This window comes from Salvia hispanica, chromosome 2, assembly GCF_029641045.1.
Source record: "Salvia hispanica isolate PSC_SH4W2 chromosome 2, Shi_PSC_v1, whole genome shotgun sequence".
NCBI classification, from domain to species: domain Eukaryota; kingdom Viridiplantae; phylum Streptophyta; class Magnoliopsida; order Lamiales; family Lamiaceae; genus Salvia; species Salvia hispanica.
Window position 1 is genome coordinate 61,123,336 of NC_142693.1, and position 21,428 is coordinate 61,144,763.

At 36.3% G+C, this 21,428-nt stretch overlaps 2 protein-coding genes and 1 long non-coding RNA gene across 4 annotated transcripts; all 3 read right to left on the reverse strand.

Annotated features, from left to right (window-relative positions):
• Positions 1-377: 377 nt before the first annotated feature.
• Positions 378-3,263, reverse strand: LOC125212106 (uncharacterized). Its single transcript, XM_048112165.2, has 7 exons — positions 3,124-3,263; positions 2,042-2,134; positions 1,886-1,948; positions 1,760-1,807; positions 1,605-1,658; positions 893-950; positions 378-606 (listed from the first exon to the last, which is right to left on the reverse strand). Exons 2-7 carry the CDS (start codon positions 2,117-2,119, stop codon positions 563-565), a joined length of 345 nt encoding a protein of 114 aa, XP_047968122.1. The 5' UTR covers positions 2,120-2,134; positions 3,124-3,263; the 3' UTR covers positions 378-562.
• Positions 3,264-10,189: 6,926 nt separating this feature from the next.
• On the reverse strand, positions 10,190-13,091 carry LOC148932837 (uncharacterized). 2 transcript variants are annotated; one of them, XR_016135971.1, is made up of 6 exons: positions 13,032-13,091; positions 11,822-11,914; positions 11,660-11,719; positions 11,378-11,584; positions 10,656-10,713; positions 10,190-10,458 (listed from the first exon to the last, which is right to left on the reverse strand). It is a non-coding gene; the product is annotated as an uncharacterized LOC148932837 (long non-coding RNA). The 2 variants fall into 2 exon arrangements; XR_016135970.1 differs by having other exon boundaries at positions 11,660-11,722.
• A 4,216-nt stretch (positions 13,092-17,307) lies between these two features.
• Positions 17,308-19,437, reverse strand: LOC125212083 (uncharacterized). Its single transcript, XM_089066098.1, has 4 exons — positions 19,340-19,437; positions 18,120-18,212; positions 17,961-18,023; positions 17,308-17,886 (listed from the first exon to the last, which is right to left on the reverse strand). The coding sequence occupies exons 2-4, from the start codon at positions 18,195-18,197 to the stop codon at positions 17,719-17,721; spliced, it is 309 nt and encodes a 102-aa protein (XP_088922224.1). The 5' UTR covers positions 18,198-18,212; positions 19,340-19,437; the 3' UTR covers positions 17,308-17,718.
• Between the last annotated feature and the right edge of the window lie 1,991 nt (positions 19,438-21,428).

A 21,428-nucleotide genomic window follows, 5' to 3' on the forward strand; every position in this document is an offset into this window, starting at 1 on the left:
TTACATCCAGGGCCGGTCAATAGTAATTTAACAGGATCCACTCACTAATATCTAAACAAAAATAGTGAAATAATCATTTATCGAAATTAAATAAGGTTATAAAATATCATATCCAAGCCCGCTTAATAGTAAGATTCTAAAATATCATATCCAAGCCCGGTTAATAGTAAGTTCAACGCAATATTTATTACTAAGATTCTAAACAATTAATTATGTGAAGAGGTTATTTTGTCATTTGTATAATCCAAATAGTCTTCTGAAACTAACCAATGTACAGCTTAAGAATTCAAAATTTATTAAAATTGATATTTGGGATAGCAATAAATACACAGAAGTAAATTGAGTTTGTATTATAAAGCTCTGAACTCACTAGGGACTTTAGAAATTTAGAATTGATAGCTAAAATAGTGTGACAGCAGTCACAGATCAGGAAAGCATCAAATTACAGCAGCAAGCAATTCATCTCTTCAGAATAACATGTTTTCACATTTTATTTCACTAATTGATGGGATGCAGGTAATGTTGGAGGAACTTTCCGACCAGATGGATTAGCATTTGCTTCTCATTCATTTGCACTTGCATCTTCCGATGGCGGTGTATGTCCTTCTACACAAGATAGTAGATTTTGTTAACCACCTCCGCGAGCAACTAAGATTTTTTTTCCCCCTCAAAACACCCTATTGGTGAGGGGTCAGACGGATCATGACTCATGAGGCTGGTGAGCTGCTTCTTATGGAAAAAACTAACTGCTACGTTTTAGACTTCTTTGTAGGGAGGATTAGAATACAGAAACAAAGTTATTTACAGACATTAAGCAATTTCAAGCTTAATAAAATGATTTATAGAATGTTTTATCTTCAAGAAATAAAGAAAGATAGAGAACCAGGCATACCTTCACCTTCTGCTGGTGCATAGGGAGACTTGCGGTAACGTGTCTGCTGTTGTGTAGGCTAGGAAACAAATATCCAAAGGAGAAAAATGTCATGACACAGGAAAAAGGGAAGAAACAAACACATGAAGTGGCTACCCAATTTTCATTATCCACTAGATACCATCTATATACAAGTATTACTTTGTCCAAGTTTGCTACTCAAAAACTGTAAATATCAAAGAGAGTGATGTACAAATATTGAACGCTTTCATTCAATTTTAAATATCAGTAGAATGAAAGAAATTGGTGCATAGCATCATTAATTTCAATGTGATCTCTATAGGTCCAAAATTATAGTATACCCTACCAAAATAGCTACTAACAGTCCAGGAAGAGAACACCTGAAGCTAGAATACACCATGCACAGGCAAAACCAATGAAAATCCCATCCACAGGAATGGGGCACAGTATTATACTAGTATAAGAATAGCAATGGCAAGGAGAACTTCGGGTGGTTGCGAATGAAACGGGAAGCTTCTATTAGTAAAATATCTTGAAGCAAGAACACATCAGATACTAATTGATACCGATGACCCCTTTAAGGGAAAGGCCAAAAGTAATATTGTAAACCAACATGGTGGAGAAGCCATAATAAATTCAAAATTCTCAGCAAATGAATAGATACAATTCATGTGAACTTAACAGGCTACATATATAAAGTAGATCTAGTCACCTGTAACTTTGGCCGGAGAGCCTCAAGTGGTCCTTTAGGCTTCCCTGCACCTTGCTATGACCATAAAACATTGGTGATGCAACGAGATTAACATATCAGTTTCCACTACCACAAGTTACAAAAGCATATATGGTGCGAATTCCATAAACGGCTACCTTTCCCAATGCCCAATCAGCTGAGTCAAAATAGGCCCGTTCATGATCCTGACATCAAATGGGGCAACTTCAGAAAGAAACCTCAGGATAAACGACAAAAGCACGGAAGGAGACATCAGACAATACCTTAGAAATAAGTGGTGGTTTCTTTGGCATCATTCCTCCATATTTTTTCTTGACAACTGCCTCCTGAAAAAGAGGAACACATAAAAGAGCTACTATTACAATATGAATATTGACTGCAATTATCAATATGCAAAAAGAACATGATCTGGACACAACTTCCTGCTGTGCTGTTGGCAGGGACTTTTCAGCATCCTCCATGACAATCTCCCCTTGTTCTCTTTCAGTACCTGACATATCCTTGCCACAACACTGCACAGAGAATACCAGCAGTATACAGCATCACCAATTTCATCAATTGTCCAAGCCTTGAAAGGACTAATCAATATAACCGACCACTCAAAATAGAAAGAACATGATTTTCCACTTCCCTTAAATTAGAAAGAATCGCATCACACATCATATCGTTGACACAGATTTATCACATTATAACAGATATGTATGCACAATATCCACACCACACAAACTCGATGAATCCAACATCTCAATTTAAGATACTCGTTAGGAAAAGTAATCATTGCTGACACTGTCAAGTAAGACACTATATCCAAATTGTATAACATCAACATTGCATACATCATTATTCGTACAATACCTAAAGCTTTAGTCATACGATTCAACGACTCATTTTTAGCATCACTTGTACTGCACCATACACCGCTCAGATGAAAATCACTTCCAAGCACAAATCTGAGTCCATTTTAGTATAACCAGTTCGTCACTTTCCCTATAATTCGTCAATGAAGGTTTCCAACAAACTCAAGATAAAACTCTAATGACTAAAAGTCTATATCAAGTCTACTGTTTCAAATCAAAAGTCTAATATAAATATGAGAATTCTGCAAATAAGTGCCAGAATTTTCAACATCTGAATAAACAGTGGAACAAAAAAACTAACTTGAGGATCTAAATAAATTATCAATCGTTCACCTTTCAAATAAATTATCCTACTCCGCAGGATCTAAATCAATAAACATTTTCTGACTCTGATCCAAAAAAATAAATTCATAAATCTCGAAATCTTTCCACCTCCATTTAAATACATCAGCCGATCTTAACACAAACAACTAAACTAAGCTTCTATGAATGATGAATCAAACTGAAATACAAACATGCTACAAAAACGCTGAAACACTAAAAATTGAAGCAATAGCATATAACAAGTAACTAAGATCGATTGGGGTTGCAAGCGAATTAAAGTAGAACAAAATCCACAAAAATAATTGGCGATCTGGAGTTACCTAAGTAAGGCAGCTAGTTCAAAACTGTTTCAACTATGGATTGATCGCGTGTGTGTTTCTCTGTTTCAATGAGCAAAGGGACTAAAAATAACATACTCCATGTGTTATCTTAAATGACTTCCGTATTTTAATTCTGTATTCTGCGATAAAGTTGAAGTTTGAACATATCACAATCCTAGACCAATGTATGAATAAAACATTTTTTTTTTAATAAAGTTAGAATAGATCTAATCTTCGACTATTTTGGTATATTCGCGAAATTTTGTTGGAATATACCTGTAATAGATTCCGATTTCGATCTGTGGTCTGCCGTTCTGCCGCAATTCTTGAACCGATAACGGAGGCGACGCTTAGCAGCCGGCGAAGAAATTGTTGGCGATTTTTTTTCGGTGTCGATTTTGTAGATTTTGGGGCTGTTTTGGTAGATTTTAGTTGCAAATCTGGAGATTAGTTGTGGTATGTAGTCGATAAGGTATTATGGTGTCTGGTCAGCACCGATTGAGAGGAGAAGACGCCGTCTTCCGCCGGAGGAGATGGTTGTGAACTAGGGTTTTCTCTTAGGCGCCGACATTTTCATTCTCGAAAATGTATGTATATATTTTTTAAGGTATTGTTTTAATCTTTAAGTGTGTTAATTAATATTAATCTATAGTTTAGAAATCTTAATTAATTCCCCAATAATGTACTGTATTTTATATAAGAATTGGGCTTCGGTTCAAAATTATTGGGCCTAAGTTAAAAATCGTTTTGGGTTTTAATAATTTTTGTTTTTGGGTATTGTTTTTCAATTTGTTGGGCCAATATAACATTTTCTAATTATTATCTAACATTTTTGTTTGATATTTATATAAAAATATTAAAATTTATTTTAATTGATAATTTTTATTTTTTTAATTAGTTTATAAGTTAATTATAAGTTTATGGTATGTATTTTTCTTATTAATGTGTTGGGTTATTTAGGTGCGTATTATGAATATGTAATAAGTATGAATTTTTTTAATTGTGTTTGGCCATCTAATTGTGTATAAGGTGTATTTAATAAGTTTAAAAAAAATTCATAGTTATATGATTTGTAATATATTTATGTAATAGTTTATAGTTTATGTTTTAAAAATTTGAAATGCTTTTTTGACTTAGTTTATTTTATTAGTACTATTAATTTTGCATAAATTTAATTCAATTAATATTAAATTTTTTGAATAATTTATGTTTATGGTATGTATTTTTCTTATAATTTCATGTATTAAATAACGTGGAGGAGGAATGGAGGATATTACATCACCCCCACCTCGTGATAGGAATGTAGATAGTAGTTTTCATTCAGAGCAGCATAGAATTTTAATTTAAAGAAATTAAAACCGTAACAGTAAAAGGAAATTGTGGTTGTGGTTCATTTTTGGAGTATAATTGACTCATTATAGGTAGGATCATGTGAATTGTTTATCCAACTTAATTGCAAGTTAAGCTTCTTATTATAATTTCCACTTGTGTTTAAAACTTTTTGAAAAGGAAATTGTGGTTGTGGTTCATTTTTGGAGTATAATTTATTCATTATAGGTAAGGTCGGATCATGTGAATTGTGTGTCCAACTTAATTGCAAGTTAGGCTTCTTGTTATAATTTCCATTGTGTTTAAAACATTTTGAAAAGATATGAGTCTACAGCCATGAATGTGAATATCTCATTTCCACATTGAAATAATTTGAATAAAATTGGACAAGTAAGCGATGATTTTGACTCATTTAAATCTTAGTTGGAAATGGAGAATTAGTATGAAACTAAAACGAAAATGTGCAACCATTTCTTGAGTTTGACTTATATCAAGAGTCCATATTTGTTTACCTTATTTATTTTTATATTACCATATTTTAATATTCCTATTTATCTTGAATCTCAATGGTTTATATTATAATCCTTTTTCTATTATAGATACTCTTGTCGCACGTTGATATTAATCTTGCTATAGTACCTAAATTAAAAAAAATATTAATTGACTTTGCGCCTTTGCCTACCAAGTCTTAATGGCTTAACCTAATTCTACATTATTCCTTTTAATTCGATATTTCAGATAATAATTACTTTTAAAGTTTCTCATTTATTTCGTAAATAAATAAATTAATTAATATTGCAGATGATGGATCATATTACAAATTAACAATCATCTAATACATAGTAATATGGTTTTTAAAAAATAATTCCACATTATCACTAACAAGAATAACCAAATACTAGTCCATTTCGTTTTAATCGTTTTATAGCTACTTAACGTTTTCTTTCTGAAAAAATTAATTAACTGTGTGGTCCAAGATTTCGTTAATAAATAATTTGGAAAGTGATAAATGTACATAATTGTATGTACATAATCAAATTTTTTTAACATTTTACACTGAAAATTACATTAATGGACTTAAAATAATTTTCATATTAATCACTTTACAACACTTCAAAAAAATTGAAATCTTAACTTAAATATTTGTATATTTAAGAAAAAAAATTTTTAATTAAATATTTATAATTAATTTGAATCAAATTCGAAATCATGTTACAATTTAACATAAAGTTTCTATATCACTTCTTTCTTATTGATATATATATATATATATATATATAATACAAAAATAACACATTTTTAATTAAATTCAATTAAATTTAAAATTTGGATATTATGTACATGTACAATTTATATATATTTATCTTTTTTTCAATTTTGTTTATTGATATTATGCTAATTAATCATTCAGCTCCAATCATTTATATTTCAGACAAAATGATACGTGTATTTAAGTTATACTTAGTAAATTTTAAATTTATATGAGATGATAGTTTAGCTTATTTCTTTTTAAATTAGATGATGGTCATAAATTAGTTTTATTATCTCAATCTACAAATGAGATGATCTCAAAATTAAAGATGGCATGTCGAACTTTAGATGAGATGATGTTCCTAATTTATTTATGATCTTTGGCAAAATGATGCAGGACGATGCTAAGAATTCAATTTCAATCCACCAAATGAGATGGTTACCAGAGCATCCCTATCCATCTCTTAAATAAGCGCACGGAAGTGGGTCCGGATCTACTTTTACTCCTTGTCCTTAGCTAAGAGCACAATACCCACATCCGTGCTCTTAGCTAAGGACAAGCTCAGGGTTCCACCATTCTATTATTCAATTTAAATACTTAAACTACTAAAAACATTTCTACATTATAAAAATACATTAAAATATAAAAATTACATAATTAAATCCAAAAAATAAAAATTACATAATTAAAATTCTAAAAAATAAAATACATTATTAAAATCCTAAAAAATAAAAAAATACATAATTAAAATCCTAAAAATTAAAAATTACATATTAAATACGAAAAAATACACCCGCGGAAGACTAGTCCTCCACCCCCAATGTTCTCTTGAGACCCCGTATCATTGCCACATGTGTTTCAAGTTGGTCGAGAGTCATGTTCGACCTATCGGCCGTATTGAGTTGACCCAAGAGGGTGCACAACGAGTTGGTCGGGGGGTGGAGGTGGCACAAAGGGAGCGGGAGCAGGGGCGGATGGAGTCGGGGCGCGACGACGGTTGTCCGTCGCCTTCTTCCTTTCTTGCGGCCGGCGGGAACTGCTCGGGCCAGTGTTGGGGCTACTCAAGTTAGTTCCGGCAAGCTGGGTAGCCACATCATTGGAGGCGCCGCCGGATAGGGCTACCGACCTCGACATTTTGCTTAAGGAGCTGGAGGAGGATGTTACTACGCCACCCCTATACTTCGGATGTTGGCGCCCCTCCTGCCAACAACTGAGGTACTTGAACGGTTTCAACTCGAGGCGTTGGTAGGTCGCCAAGGCGGCACTGATGATGTCGAGCTCGCTCGTGCCGCTCCTCGCCGACCGCTCTTCCTGGAGGTAATACCCCTGAAACTTACGGATTGCCTCGTTGCATCTGAAGATGCAATTGTGCACCATACTATCATTGCGATAGATGGTTCCCTCCGGCCAGTTTTCATTGTAAGACGAGTGATGCGCCACCAATACGTTTCCCCAGGCTGGTTCGTGCCAACTTTCGGATCTTCGGAGTGTACGGGGTGCGGGTACCACGAATAGGAGGAGCAGGAGTACGAATAGAAGTAGGAGTAGGAGTAGGAGTAGAGCTACCGCTCCCTCCCGATCCGGGTTCGGGTGGGCACCCGAACCCGGAGGCATTATGGTCGTCCACCGGGTAAGGGCGGTAGCCACCCAGAACTTGAGAACTTTGGGTTTGAGGAGGGGGCGAAAATTGCGTTTCCGGACTAGGGATTGGCTCGGAGTCGAACCAATCGTGGTTCCAACCGCGATTGCCGGAGGGGTGATCGCCAAAGCCGGACATTGTGTAGTGTGGTGAGAATTTAGATGAGAGAATATGAGAAAAATGATGAGAGAATGTAGATGAAGAAAAATGATGAGAGAATGTAGATGATAGAATAGATGAGAATGTGAACTTTTTTGTGTTAAAGTGAGGGTATTTATAGATGAAAATGTGAATTTTGGGGGAAAAAAATTAAAAAATAAATTAAAAGTCGGTAGAAAACGGATATAATTTTTTGGGAAGTGGGAAAATATTTTTTTTATTTAAGAAGATCGGATTATTGATCATGAAAATCAGTGACAAAACCAAAAGAATTTATGGATTTATGCTAATTAAAAACAACAGAATCATGGAAATCAGTGACAAAACCAATAGCATGATACGAGCATCATGAACTACCGCTTGCAATAATGTAGATACAACTAATGAGAAAAAACAGACACACAACCGTAGAACATATAGTTTAACTTATTAGCAGGATCAGATGGAAAACAATCATACAAACATTTTCTAGAAAGAAGCACGAATTTTTTATTAGTTCACCGTGTCAAGAATCTTAAAATAGCACCACAATTCACAAACTATGGGTAGAAGTAATTTCAGCACGAACGAATAACAATACAAAAAGTATAAAGCATATGTTTCTTCAGATTACTTACTAATTAGCATACGTCTTGCACATCAAAGTACAACACACTATCTTATACGCTAAGCTCCTATTAGCGCGTGCTGGGAGAGCAGATGCGTTCGCCACAGCAGCCATCACAGTGTTCGCCACCTCCTCAGCTCGACTGACGTCCACGTGGATCAGCCGGTTCAGCCCGAGCTCCTCGGCGCGGTCGGTCGATCCGAGGGAGAGGATCAGCTACCACGGGCGGAGGCGGCGCGTGGGAGGAACGAGAACGAGTGGATGAGCACCGCCGCCGCAGATTCGATCCGCGAGTCCTCCAGCCGGCTGAGAGAGACGTGCTCCACCTCCGCGATGCTGCCGAGGCATTCCTCCTCGAGAAGCTTGTCCTCAATGCAATTGAGCATCACCACCTCCATTCTTTAAGTATTGCTTCAAATTAGAATGTTCCCTAATTCTTCTATCTGTTCATTAATACCTATGTCGTCTTCGTTTTCTTTGTAAGAGTCTCTCTATGCATCAGTATGTCTCAGTCTGTTTCTCCACGTGTATGGCCTCGTAACTTATTATCAACAGTGCCACTATCACTTCTTTCACATTGTTGGTTCTTTTGACGATGATGCTGTTTTTCTCTATAATCATCCTATAGATAGATATCTACTCACTCTCATCTTATAATTCTTTCCTCTCCCTCATTACCCATCTCTCTCGGGTAGCCCAACTGCTACCATTTGCATGAAACCACACCAAATTGAAGTTAGAAGTGCACCAACTATTTTTTCTATAATCTCTCACCAAACTTTTAAACCTCTTTGCAAATTCCCTCACCCTACACAGTTGTTTGGGTGGGCAGGAAATAGTCTTTACAAGTTACAACCTTATGTATTTTCTTGATTCTCTTTCAAGAAATATCATCAATTTTCCCTTTTCCAAATGGCATTGCCTGAGCAAGAGGCTTTTCATTTGAGTCACTGACTATTTTATTCTCTTTTAAAGTACCTTCCATTCAAATTTGAGACTTTGAAAGATTACATTTCTAAAAACTTACTTTCAAAAGTAGACGAACATAGGAAAGATGGAGTTGTAATCACATAACATAAATATCACAAAAGATTATAAGATGGATGGATGGATGATAAAAACATAACCACTTACCATCTCCAACCATTTACGCCAAACTCAAACATAACCACTTACCATCTCCAATCATCGTATGGATCTCTAATTACTCTCGCTCGTCTTGTAATTCTCACATCTCTCTCATTACCCATCCTTCTCGCGTAGCCTAAAAGGTACCATCAATTTTGACTCATCATAACTATTAACAGTGTATTTTTCATATTTAACTCATCATAACTATTAACAATGTATTTTTCTTATTAGGCTCCCAACATCAGAATCTTGCTCCACCAATGTATGTTCCTATACTATAACTATTTCTGTCCACAGAGACAGCGCAGTTGATTTCGGAGGGACAGAGTCGCAAAATAATGTATCGTAACTATTTCTTAGACGGATACACCTACTCCAATTTGCATGAAACCACACCAAATTGAAGTTAAAAGTGCACCAACTATTTTCTCTTTAGTTTCTCTCTCTTCTCACCAAACTTTTGTTTGGGTGGGAGGAAATAATGTTTACAAGTTACAACCTTATGTATTTTCTTGATTCTCTTTCAAGAAATATCATCAATTTTCATTTTTACAGATGGCATTGCCTGAGCAAGATGCTTTTCATTTGGGTCATGGCTATTCTCTTCTCTTTTAAAGTACCTTTCATTTAAATTTGAGACTTTGAAAGACTACATTTCAGAAAGCTTACTTTCAAAAGTAGACAAACATAGGAAAGATGGAATTGTAATCACATAACATAAATCATATAAGATTATAAGATAGGATGTATGGATGATAAAACACAACCACTTAGCCATGCTCAAATTTCAATATTATACATCTATGTATGTATATTACCTACGATTAGGGTAAAATATTAAAAGCACAATTAGACACACAAGCATGAAAGACAGGTAAACTTCAACAACATTGATGTGCTTAAACACTAAAAAGACAACAATAACAATGGCACAAATAGCAAACGAAAGTTAAGTTTTGCAATATATTGTAGCTCATCGGTGACAGAGAGTTAAAAGGAAATATAGGCTACAACAGTTACGGATCAGGAAGACCTCAAATTACAGCAGCAAGCTATGTTAGATGCGTCATGCATTCTCTCTTTAGAATAATATGTTTTCGTATTTTATTTCACTAGTGAGGAATGCAGTTAATGTTTGGAGGGACTTCCCGACTTGAGGATTACCAATTGCTTCTCATTCGTTTGTTGTTGCATCTTATAATTGTGGTGTATGACCCTCTGCATAAGATAACAAATTTAGTTAACGAACTGCATGTGCAACTACAACGGGAGCTAATTCTCGGGACAAAAACTACATACATGTCAAAGCATAATATTTTGTCGAGTATAAATTTAGAAAGAAAATTGACCTAGAAAAGATTTATCTACAAGAATATAAAAAATATATAAATAAACATAATAAAAATCAAGCATACCTTCTCCTTTTGATGGTGCATACTGAGACTTGCGGTACCAGGTCTGCTGCTGTGAAGGCTAGAGCAAAAAATATGGTGAGAAGAATATGTCATGACACATGCCGAAGAGAAGAAACAAACACATCAAGTGTCATTACAAAGTGGAGTACTAGTTTACCCCACTTTGCTACTCGAAAATTGTAAATATCAAAGGTAATACAAACAGTACAACACTTCCATTCAATTTTATAGATTAATTACATGAAAGAAATTGGTCCATGGCATCATTAATTTCAATGTATATCAGGTAAGGTCCAAACTATCAATCGAGCCACCAAAATAGCTACTGACATATGTATGATGTATCTGCTAGCAACAGTTCAAACACCTAAAGGGAAATCTTAGCTTTGAGCAGAGAAAAACAATATTCTAGTATCTAATTGGATGACTGCAAAAAGAGAGATCTTTATCCATCACTAAACAATTTAAAAAGCCTCTATTCTAGTGTGCACAATATCATGGAGCTAAAGAAAGCTAGTAATAGACTAATGGTACATTACATAGTTCACAAAACTGAAGTCCCCTGAAAAAATCCCAAAGTAATATTGTAGTTATACTATAAATACAAGCAGTAGAATCTAACGTGATGGCGAAGTCATAATAAATTCAAAATTCTCATTACAAGCATGGATATAAAATCCTGTGAATTTAACACCAAGAACACAAAAAGTAGGCCTAGTCACCTGTAACTTTGGCCGCAGAGCCTCAAGTGGTCCTTTAGGCTTCGATGCACCTTGCTGTGATCATGAAAACAATGGCGACCGTCAACTAGGTTTACATATCAAATTCCACCATCACAAGTTTAAAAAATGATATATGGTGTGAATCCAAAAAGTGGCTAGCTTTCCCAAGGCCCGATCAGCAGAGTCAAAATAGGCTCGTTCATGATCCTGACATCATATAGGGAAATTTTAGAAAGAAACCTCAGGGTAATGGACAAAAGCATGGAAGTGGGAAAGCAATACCTTAGAAATAAGTGGTGGTTTCTTGGGCATCATTCCTCCATATTTTTTCATGACAACGACCTCCTGGAAAAAAAAAAAAAAGGAACACATGATGAACCTATTACAATATGGACAAGGATTGCATTTTTACAATATGCAAAGAGAACAAGATCTGGACACAACTTCCTGTTATGGTGTTGGTGAGGACTTTTCAGCATCCTCCATGACAATCTGCCCTTGCTCTCTTTCAGCACCTGAAATATTCTTGCCACAACACTGCACAAAGAACACCGTCATTACATGGCCTCAGCAATTTCTTAGTTGGTTCAACCCTTGATGATACAACTTCTAAGAAATAACAGACTATTTGAGGTAAAAAGAAAAAAAAAGTTCAATTGTTTAGTTCTGCAAGAATAACATAAGAAAGACATTGAATGAGCATAATATTGGCGAGTCCTCGACACCAATTTATCACGTTATATTAGATGTTTATACATGAAATCCAAATCATACAATTCAATGAATCCAAACATTTCAATTGATCTAGTAATAGTTGATGCTGTTGTATGTATTGCCAGATAATCTTGTTGGCACAGCCTAGTAAGACACTTTATCCAATTACTGTGGCATGAACATTGTATAAAAGCAGTAGTCATTCAATCTTAAAGCTAGTCTTAAAATAAGAAAACATGGTTAAGAAATTCAGTAACTCATTCTTAGTGTCACATCAAATACATCTTAGGATACCCGGTGCTTCAGTTTCCTTATAATTCACCAATAAAGGTTTCGATGAACTCAAGATAAACTTTAATTACTGAAAAATACCTACTGCATCTAGAAACATATATTATGAATTCTGCCAATAAGTTCAATTTTTTATAGACATAAGAACCGCCAGAAATTTACTAACTTAAGCAAACAAATTATCCTAATGTTCACCAAACTACAAGCGCAGTGCCAATTCATGCTTCGGCCTGAATCTAACCCAATTAATGATAGTAAGATAAACCAAAATATTCGTGTTTCAAAAGATCATAGTTCCACCGCTTAATATCAACACATCAAGTTAAAAAACAAATCAATCGAGCTACGTGTTCGACTATCTGATCCAAATAATAGAGCGTCAAACAAATTCCGAAATCTCAAAATTATTCTACATCCATTTCAATATAGCCTAGATCCTGAAGAGATCTTTACATAAATAACTAAATTAAGCTTACGGTAAATAAATTGAAATACAATCAAACGTATCATCCGAGCTAGATCATTAAATATTAAAGCATGAGACAGTTAGCAGTTTACTTACACGGATTGAGCTAAAAAGGTTGGGATTGCAAGCAAATTAAAATAGAAGTAAAATTCCAGAAAAACAAAATCGGCGAGCTGGAGTTACCTAAACCAGCTAAATCAACACTCTTTCCACTTGAGATCGGTGGAGATTGATCGATCTTACGCGTGCGTGTGCTTATAAAGAAATGCTATTAAACAATGAATAAAATTACAATAGGAAATTTAGCGTGCATACCGATATTCCTTTTATGCCCGTGAAATAATCTGGACTTCTAGAATTAAATAAATTCAAAGTATATTTAATTTAATGATTCTGCTACATTTACCATTTAGAAAAGAGTAAAGATCAATTTTGGTCCTAAATATATGGCTGAAATACCAATTTGGTCCAAAACATTCACTTTTTGAAAAAGGGGTCCACTAAATTCGTGTCATTTACGTCCATTTTTTACGGTGCCGTCAATTTTTTTCAGTCAACCATAACACAATTTTGACCCGATTAAGCTTAATCTCAGCTTATTAGTCATCTAATTATTTTGCTAATTATTTTTCTAATTAAATTGTTTTTCAAGACTTTTTTAAATTTCTTTTCTATTTCTAATTCAAACATACTTGTACATGAATCGACACAAAGACAAAACCCTATTTCCCAACTCTCTCTTCTATCTATCTCTCATCTTTCTCTCCACACAAAAACCCTAAGTTCGATTCCGACCCACAACGCCGTCGAAGCCACTGATTCTATCTTGTTGGCCTTGAGGAAGAAGACGACGCAGGGAGGACGATGACGAACCCTAGTTCTTCCGATCATGACCGTGGAGGTCCGCCGTTCAATTTTCCAGAAATCGAAGAGAATTTTGAGAGGAGGACTAAGCACCGACAAGATCGTCCGCTTCTGCAGCCTCAAAAACCAAAGAAAAGGGAAATGTTGCCTCTTTTGAGGAGAGGACGAAGGCTAGATGCGACCGTTCACTTCCACATCCAATTCGTCCAACTCGAAATCGCGAAGGTTAGAATTTTGGTGCTTCTTATGTTGTCTCTGTCAAAAAACTGAGATTCGTTATTAGGGTTTCATGAGATTTATATCTTTTTGTGTTGTCTGTGTTGTCTTTGTCGAAAAATTCTACTGTATAATTGAATTTTGTTCTTTTTGTGTTGTCTTTATTTGTGAAGTGGTCCATTTACATGATTAGGGTTTCCATATGATTTGGAACTGATTTGGGGATATGCAAATGTTTTGGAATGGTGTGTATTGGGTCTTATGTGGGGTCAATTTGTCTACATTGAATGGAGAATTCAATGGATGTGTTGGTTGGTTGTGGGGAACACGTGGTTTGGTTGTAGGGAATTAGACGACAATGGGACCTTTTGTTATGTCTGTAAATGTTTAGGACTAAGCTGGTTTATTTATCAAATATATTGGACCTATTTGTTCTGAATAGTTGATTTGCTTTTTGTTATGAATGAAGATGAGACCTTCACTACGAGGGTGCACTACAATGGTGTAATTGAGGCCGAGGAAGGGTGTAGGAGGCAGTATCTGAATGGGGAGCTGGAATACATTCACAAGTGCGATCCAGAAAAATGGTCGAAGCTGGAGGTTGATGACGTGTTGGAGAAGCTAGGGATTGATGTCACTAGGCTAGACTACTTCTACCTGAAGCTGAGGATGAGCTTGGAGGACGGACTGGTGCGGCTTTTTGACAACAAGTCCGCATTGGAGATGGCAGAGTTGGGCGTTCGTTATGGGGTGATTGATGTTTATGCAATTCAAGTGGGGTTGTGGTCATTGATGCAACCCAGGAGGTTGTTAGTCAGCTAACTCAAGAGCATATTGAAAGTTCAGGTAGAGATAATGTATCTAGGGAACTGAGATTTGAAGGACGTGAAGATGGTTTGACAACGAGTGAAGATGACAGTGAAGAAATAGATGATGGGTCTGGTGAAAAAAATCAGAGGGATGAAGGTTATTACAGTGAAGATGATTGGCTTTATACTATTGGTTTTGATGGTGAGGATTTGGAGGGTGAAGATAAGTTGTCAGTAGAGGGTGAAGATATAGATGAGTTAGAGGATGAGAGTTTAAGGTCTAAGGATGAAGAGTTAGAGGATGAGGGAGCAGTGGCCATCAAGGGAAAGTCTAAAGCGATTGGAAAGGCTAAAGGAAAGGGAAATGCTAAAGGGAAGGGCAAGGTTAAAAGGAATAGGAAGGGTAATGCTGAGGGGACAGACAAGAAGAGAAAGGGGTAGAGGGAAGGAAAAAGCTGCGGGAAAGGATAAAGACAAAGGAAATGCTATGGTTGAAGATGACAATGAGGCTGATCCTACTTTTGTGGATAGTGACTATGATCTCAGTGACAAGGAAGAAGATGAAATAATAGTTGCGCAAGTGGAGGGATGGAAGAATGTAGTAAACTCCATGCGAACCATAGGTGATGGTTCGGGTGATGATGAAGACAGTGATAATCTTCCCAGCGACTCACCTAGCTTAGGTACGGAGCCCGAATGGGACTTGGGCGACCATGACAATGAAGTTCCCTCTATTGTGAGCCGTAGGTACAAGGCTTCCACGGATCTCAATGATCCAAAATGGGAAGTAGGATTGCGGTTCAACACAAAGCAAGAATTCACCGAACTTGTTCGGCATCAAGGTGTGAAGTTAGGGAAGAAGTTGAGACTAAAGAAGAACGATAACATAAGGTGTACTGTCTACTGTCAATGAGTGTTGAGAAGCAAGAAGACCAAGGCAGACTGTCCTTGATTGATCAACCTTACTTATAGGAGTGGTCTTGGTTGTTGGCAAATTTCAAAACTCAGAAATTTTCACAAGTGTAGAGGTGCTTCATTCAACCATGTATGTGCTAACGCCAAGTACCTTAGTCAATTATATAAGGAGGATATAAGGGTCTTTCCGGGGATGACAGTAGATCAGCTCATCGATAAGGTTCATTCTTAGATGAATATCACTATATCTTCTGGAAGGCGAAGCGTGCCATGGCCCGTGCGTGAAATCTGCTCGAGGGGGATCTAATCAAGCAGTACAAGAGGCTGCATGATTACAAGGCAGAGATTTTGAGGGCCAATCCCGGGAGCACCGTTGTCCTATCGACCCAACGTTTGTCAAATGGTACGGATAAGTTCAAGGCGATATACATCGCCTATGAAGCAAGCAAGACTTCCTTCAATAAGCATTCCAGGCGCATCGTAGGGTTGGATGTGTGTCATCTCCAAGGACAAGCTAAGGGCATATTGTTCACTGTCATTGGTTTAGATCCAAATGATCAGATTTTTCCCATCGCGTTTGTTGTTGAAGTCCAGGATGAGGATGATGGTGGCAAGAGAATGTCGAGAAAGGGGTTGATGTCGGAGTATACGTGTGGACTTTGTGGTGAAAAAGGTCACAACAAAAGGAGATGCCCCCAAGGCATTCAATTGGGTCAATCGAAAGGTATAGCTGTCTTTTAAAACATACTACTTCATTCAAATATAAACTCTAAACAATACTAATGTTTACTCATAATTTTTGTAGGGCCAACAACTAAGAAGAAGTGTAATCGATGAAGAATGACCAGCTTGTACGTTGTGCCACCAACCCGGCCACAGAAGGACAACTTGCACAAGTTCGATTGCGGACATCTATAAGGATCCAGCCACTTAAGAAGTTGATGCCTCAACATCTGCCTCACTGAAGAAGAAGTAGAATTAATGGAAGGGTGTTTATCATTGTTATGTTGTCTATTAGCGAAGATGGTTGTGTTGTAATGAATACTCTAAATACTTGTTTTTGTTGGTGGCTACTTGTTTGATGATGGTGTGTACTGGTTTTTGTATGGTTGGTAGTTGTTTTTGTATGGTGGTTTTGACTGTGCCATGCCATACAAACTTGTTTTTTTACATTATTCGGCACAGGCCTTGATTTCAGTTGTAAAATGTTCAGGATGTATTTGATCATGATTATGAATATCAAGGACTAGATTGTAGTTTATTATGTCGATGGTGTATACTGGTTTTTTATGGTAGGTACTTGTTGTTTGCTGGTGAATACTTGACTTTGATGATATTTTGATTGTGCCAGTGACATAGAAACTTGTTTTTTGACATCATACACTACTGACCTTGAATTCAATTGTAAAATGTTCAGGATCGACTTGATCTTGATTATGAATATCATGGACTACTTTGACGTTTACGAAGTTGTATGTTTTCTGATTCAGATTCACAAAATCCATTCAGATTTGCTAATCGAAATTCAAAAATACATCCCATAATGGTATGTAGCATATTCAAAATCAATTCAGATTCAAAATAACATCAAAAATCCATAATTCATCATTCAAAATAAGGATTTTTGCATTCAAATTCATCAAATTACTTGAATACACAAACAAGTTACAAAAACAACAAACCATAAACAATAAGACACAACATTCACCAATTTCTCAATTTTATCTTTTATTTCGGATAATTTCAGTGCTAAACCCTCAAAATCGGAACCACCCACTGAGGTTGACGAAGAACAGCCTTCGACTTCATGAATTGGCTCGCACCACTTGAAGAAATAACATTCCTTGCTCTCACATGCAAAGTAAAGCTTCACCCATGTCGGTTTTGCTTTGTTGGTGACTATACGAAGCGATGTCACCTACAGAAAACGTAACTAAATCGTTAATCTCGCGAGCCGCCGCCATCGCTGGAACCTGTACCTTGACTCGGCCATATCCGATGGGTTGGACGACGTATGGTGGTGTTGCATCCAGAGCCGGTTAATAGTAATTTTGAAATAGTAATATTTATTGTTTATTATAATGTTCTAAATTATTTGTTTTTTGAATAATTAAGTGTCTAAATAAAAATAGTGAAATGATCATTGAGCGAAAAGGATATATGATGTGAATCCCAAGAGGGGCTACCTTTCCCAAGGACCAATCAGCAGAGTCAAAATAGGCTCGTTCATGATCCTGACATCATATAAGAAAATTTTAGAATGAAACTCAGGGTAATGGACAAAAGCATGGAAGTGAGAAAGCAATACCTTAGAAATAAGTGGTGGTTTCTTGGACATCATTCCTCCATATTTTTTCTTGACAACGGCCTCCTAAAAAAAAGGGGGGGAACACATGATGAACCTATTACAATATGGACATGGACTGCATTTTTACAATATGCAAATAGAACAAGATCTGGACACTACTTCCTGTTGTGGTGTTGGTGAGGACTTTTCAGCATCCTCCATGATAATCTCCCCTTGGTCTTTTTCAGCACCTGACATATTCTTGCCACAACACTGCACAAAGAACACCATCATTATATGGCATCAGCAATTTCATAGTTAGTTCAACCCTTGATGATACAACTTTTGAGAAATAACAGACTATTTGAGGTAAAAAGAACAAAAAATTTCAATTGTTTAGTTCTGCAAGAACAACACAAGAAAGACATTAAACGAGCATAATATTGGTGAGCCCTCAACACCAATTTATCACGTTTATCTTAGATGTTTATACATGAAATCCAAATCACACAATTTAATGAATCCAAGCATTTCAATTGATCTAAGAACAGCTGATGTTGTTGTATGAATTGACAGATAATCTTGTTGGCACAGCCTAATACGACTCTTTATCCAATTACTGTGGCATAAACATTGTAGAAAAGCACTAGTCATTCAATCTTAAAGCTAGTCTTAAAATAAGAAAACATGGTTAAGAAATTCAGTAACGCATTCTTAGTGTCACATCAAATACATCTTAGAATACTTGGTGCTTCAGTTTCCTTATAATTCACCAATGAAGGTTTCCAATGAACTCAAGATAAACTTAATTACTGAAAATACCTACTGCATCCAAAAACATGTATTCTGAAATCTGCCGGTAAGTTCGAATTTTTTTACTAATATTTAGGAACAGTGAGAAATTTACTAACTTAAGCAAACAAATTATCCTAATGTTCACCAAACTACAAGCGCAGTGCCAATTCATGCTTCGGCCTCAATCTAACCCAATAAATGATAGTAAGATAAACCAAAAAATTCGTGTTTCAAAAGATCATAGTTCCAGCGCTTAATATCAACACATCAAGTTAAAAAATAAATCAATCGAGCTATGTGTTTTGACTATCTGATCCAAATAATAGAGCGTCAAAAAAATTCCGAAATCTCGAAATTATTCTACATCCATTTCAATACAGCCTAGATCCTGAAGAGATCTTTACATAAACAACTAAATTAAGCTTATAGCAAATAAATTGAAATACAATCAAACGTATCCGAGCTAGATCATTGAATATTAAAGCACGAGAGAGTTAACAGTTTACTTACACGAATTGAGCTAAAAAAGTTGGGATTGCAAATTTGCAAGCAAATTAAAATAGAAGTAAAATTCTAGAAAAACAAAATCGGTGAGATGGAGTTACCTAAACCAGCTGATTCAACTCTCTTTCCACTTGAGATCGATGGAGATTGATCGATCGTGTGCGTGCGTGTGTTTATTAAGAAATGATATTACTGTGAGTCTGTGAATGTGAGCAGTGAATAAAATTACGCAGGGAATTTAGCGTGTATACCGAAATTCCTTTTATGCCCTTGAAATATTATCCGGACTTCTAGAATTAAATAAATTCAAAGTATATTTAATTTAAAGATTCTCCTGCATTTTTTCAATTTAGAAAATACTACTCCATATTACGAATATTTTAATTACTATCCTATTGAATTAATTTTTAATTTAATATTGCGGTCGAATAAAGCCACGGAAAATTCGATATTTTTCTCTTTCAAATTTCATTTTTTCTGCTTGTTTTTTACATTTCGTTGTCTGGGCAATATGTGTTATTAAAATTCCATTCTATTTTTAATTATTGGCTCTCTTTCTTTCAATCGGTTGGTATCAACTTTTCATATTTTAATTTATGTTATAGTCAAATTGATGGTGTTATCAATTGTATATTCAAAGCGATTTTAATTTGTAATTACAGAAACTTATGTTCGAATATGTGTGGCATCCCAAATTGTTACATCCAAGGCCGGTTAATACTCCCTCCGTCCACGAAAATTTGTCCCAGTTTACCATTTCAGTCCGTCCCTGAAAATTTGTCCCACTTCAAACTTACTAAATATGGACAATAAAAATCTCCTCCATATTTAATTTATTTACACTATATTGCCATCCCCACTCCATTTGAAAATTTATTTTCCACGCCATCTTCTCACCTCCACCAACCGTCCACCTCCTTCCATTGAATTCACCCACCCACCAAAGCCTCACTCCATTAAACTCTCCCACCCACCATAGCCTCATTAAACTCTCCAATCCACCGCCTCCCTCCATGAATTAATTTCGGTCACTACCCACTGCCTTTATCCCCTTCCCAAAACCCTAATTTTGGTAGGTTTGCGATGCCGGAAGATCCCGACTCCTGTCCTTATTTTTCCTTCGACGATCTGAACGACCTCGTCGTCCCAGACACACCAGAGCATCTATGGCCCTCCCATCCCTCCATCTTCGGCCGCTATCCTGTCCGAGCACCCTATCCAGTCGGAAACTTGACCGACACCGTTGTCTCTGAAACGGAACCCGAATTCCTCCCCAAATGTGAGATGTTTGAGTACTTTGGGGGTGAAAGCCCATTCTATGGTCCACCGCCACCAGAAACCCCACCACCACCAGCCACCTCCGTCGACATACCTCAAGCCTCCCTCATCGTGTATTTGGATGTGGAGAAGGAAATGTTTGCAATATTGCTGCTTTTGGATCTAAACTAATCTAAGTATGTTGTCCCTCAAATTTCTATCTTTCGGGTTTGGATGATGTGGGTTTGGAGGCTGTGGTAGTTCGATGGATTGGAGGCTTGGTTGTTTGAAGGGTTTGGAGGCTGGGGGTTTGGATTGATTTAGGGTTTCTGTATGTTGTTTATTTTGGAGGCGTGGATGGGTTTTGAGGCTGTGGATGTGGGTTTGGATGTTGTGGTTGTTGTTTGATCTGGAGGCTGGGGTGTGGATGGGTTTTGAGGCTGTGGGTTTGGATGTTGTGGTTCTTGTTTGATCAGGAGGATGTGGGTTTGGATGTGTTTGGCTGATGTGGGTTTGGATGACTTGGTTGTTGTTTTATCTGGATGTTGTGGTTGTGATAATTGCTGATGTTGAGTTATTCCTTATGATGATTGTGTTGATCATATTGATCTGTTCCTATGATGATTTTGTATGGTTTAATGATATTGTTGTGATCCCTGTGATGAATTTGTTTGTGTTGCTTGTTGTTGATTTGTCTGATTAATAAGCCACCCCTGTTCTTAGGTTAGGAGGCTTGTTTGTCCATGATTTAACCATGCTATCTGAGGGATTAGGCTTTAAAAACTATACAAATTCATTATAGAAACATTTCCACATTACAAGTCACCCATGTACAACGTTAGGAGGCTGTTATGTGAGATAGGCACCCTTAGAAGCCACCCCTTACAAGGTTTGGGGGCTGCCCTATGATGAAATCTTTCTAAGGGATTAGGA

Bases quoted from the DNA above. Each gene is read 5' to 3' on its own strand.
- LOC125212106 (XM_048112165.2), bottom strand. From the start codon at position 2,119: ATGTCAGGTACTGAAAGAGAACAAGGGGAGATTGTCATGGAGGATGCT. The intron at 1,808-1,885 runs GTATTGTCTGAT...ATTTGATGTCAG, and splicing joins AACCACCACTTATTTCTAAG to GATCATGAACGGGCCTATTT. The intron at 1,659-1,759 runs GTAGCCGTTTAT...TTATGGTCATAG, and splicing joins CTGATTGGGCATTGGGAAAG to CAAGGTGCAGGGAAGCCTAA.
- LOC125212083 (XM_089066098.1), bottom strand. From the start codon at position 18,197: ATGTCAGGTGCTGAAAAAGACCAAGGGGAGATTATCATGGAGGATGCT. The intron at 18,024-18,119 runs GTAGTGTCCAGA...CCTTTTTTTTAG, and splicing joins CACCAACACCACAACAGGAA to GAGGCCGTTGTCAAGAAAAA. The intron at 17,887-17,960 runs GTATTGCTTTCT...ATATGATGTCAG, and splicing joins AACCACCACTTATTTCTAAG to GATCATGAACGAGCCTATTT.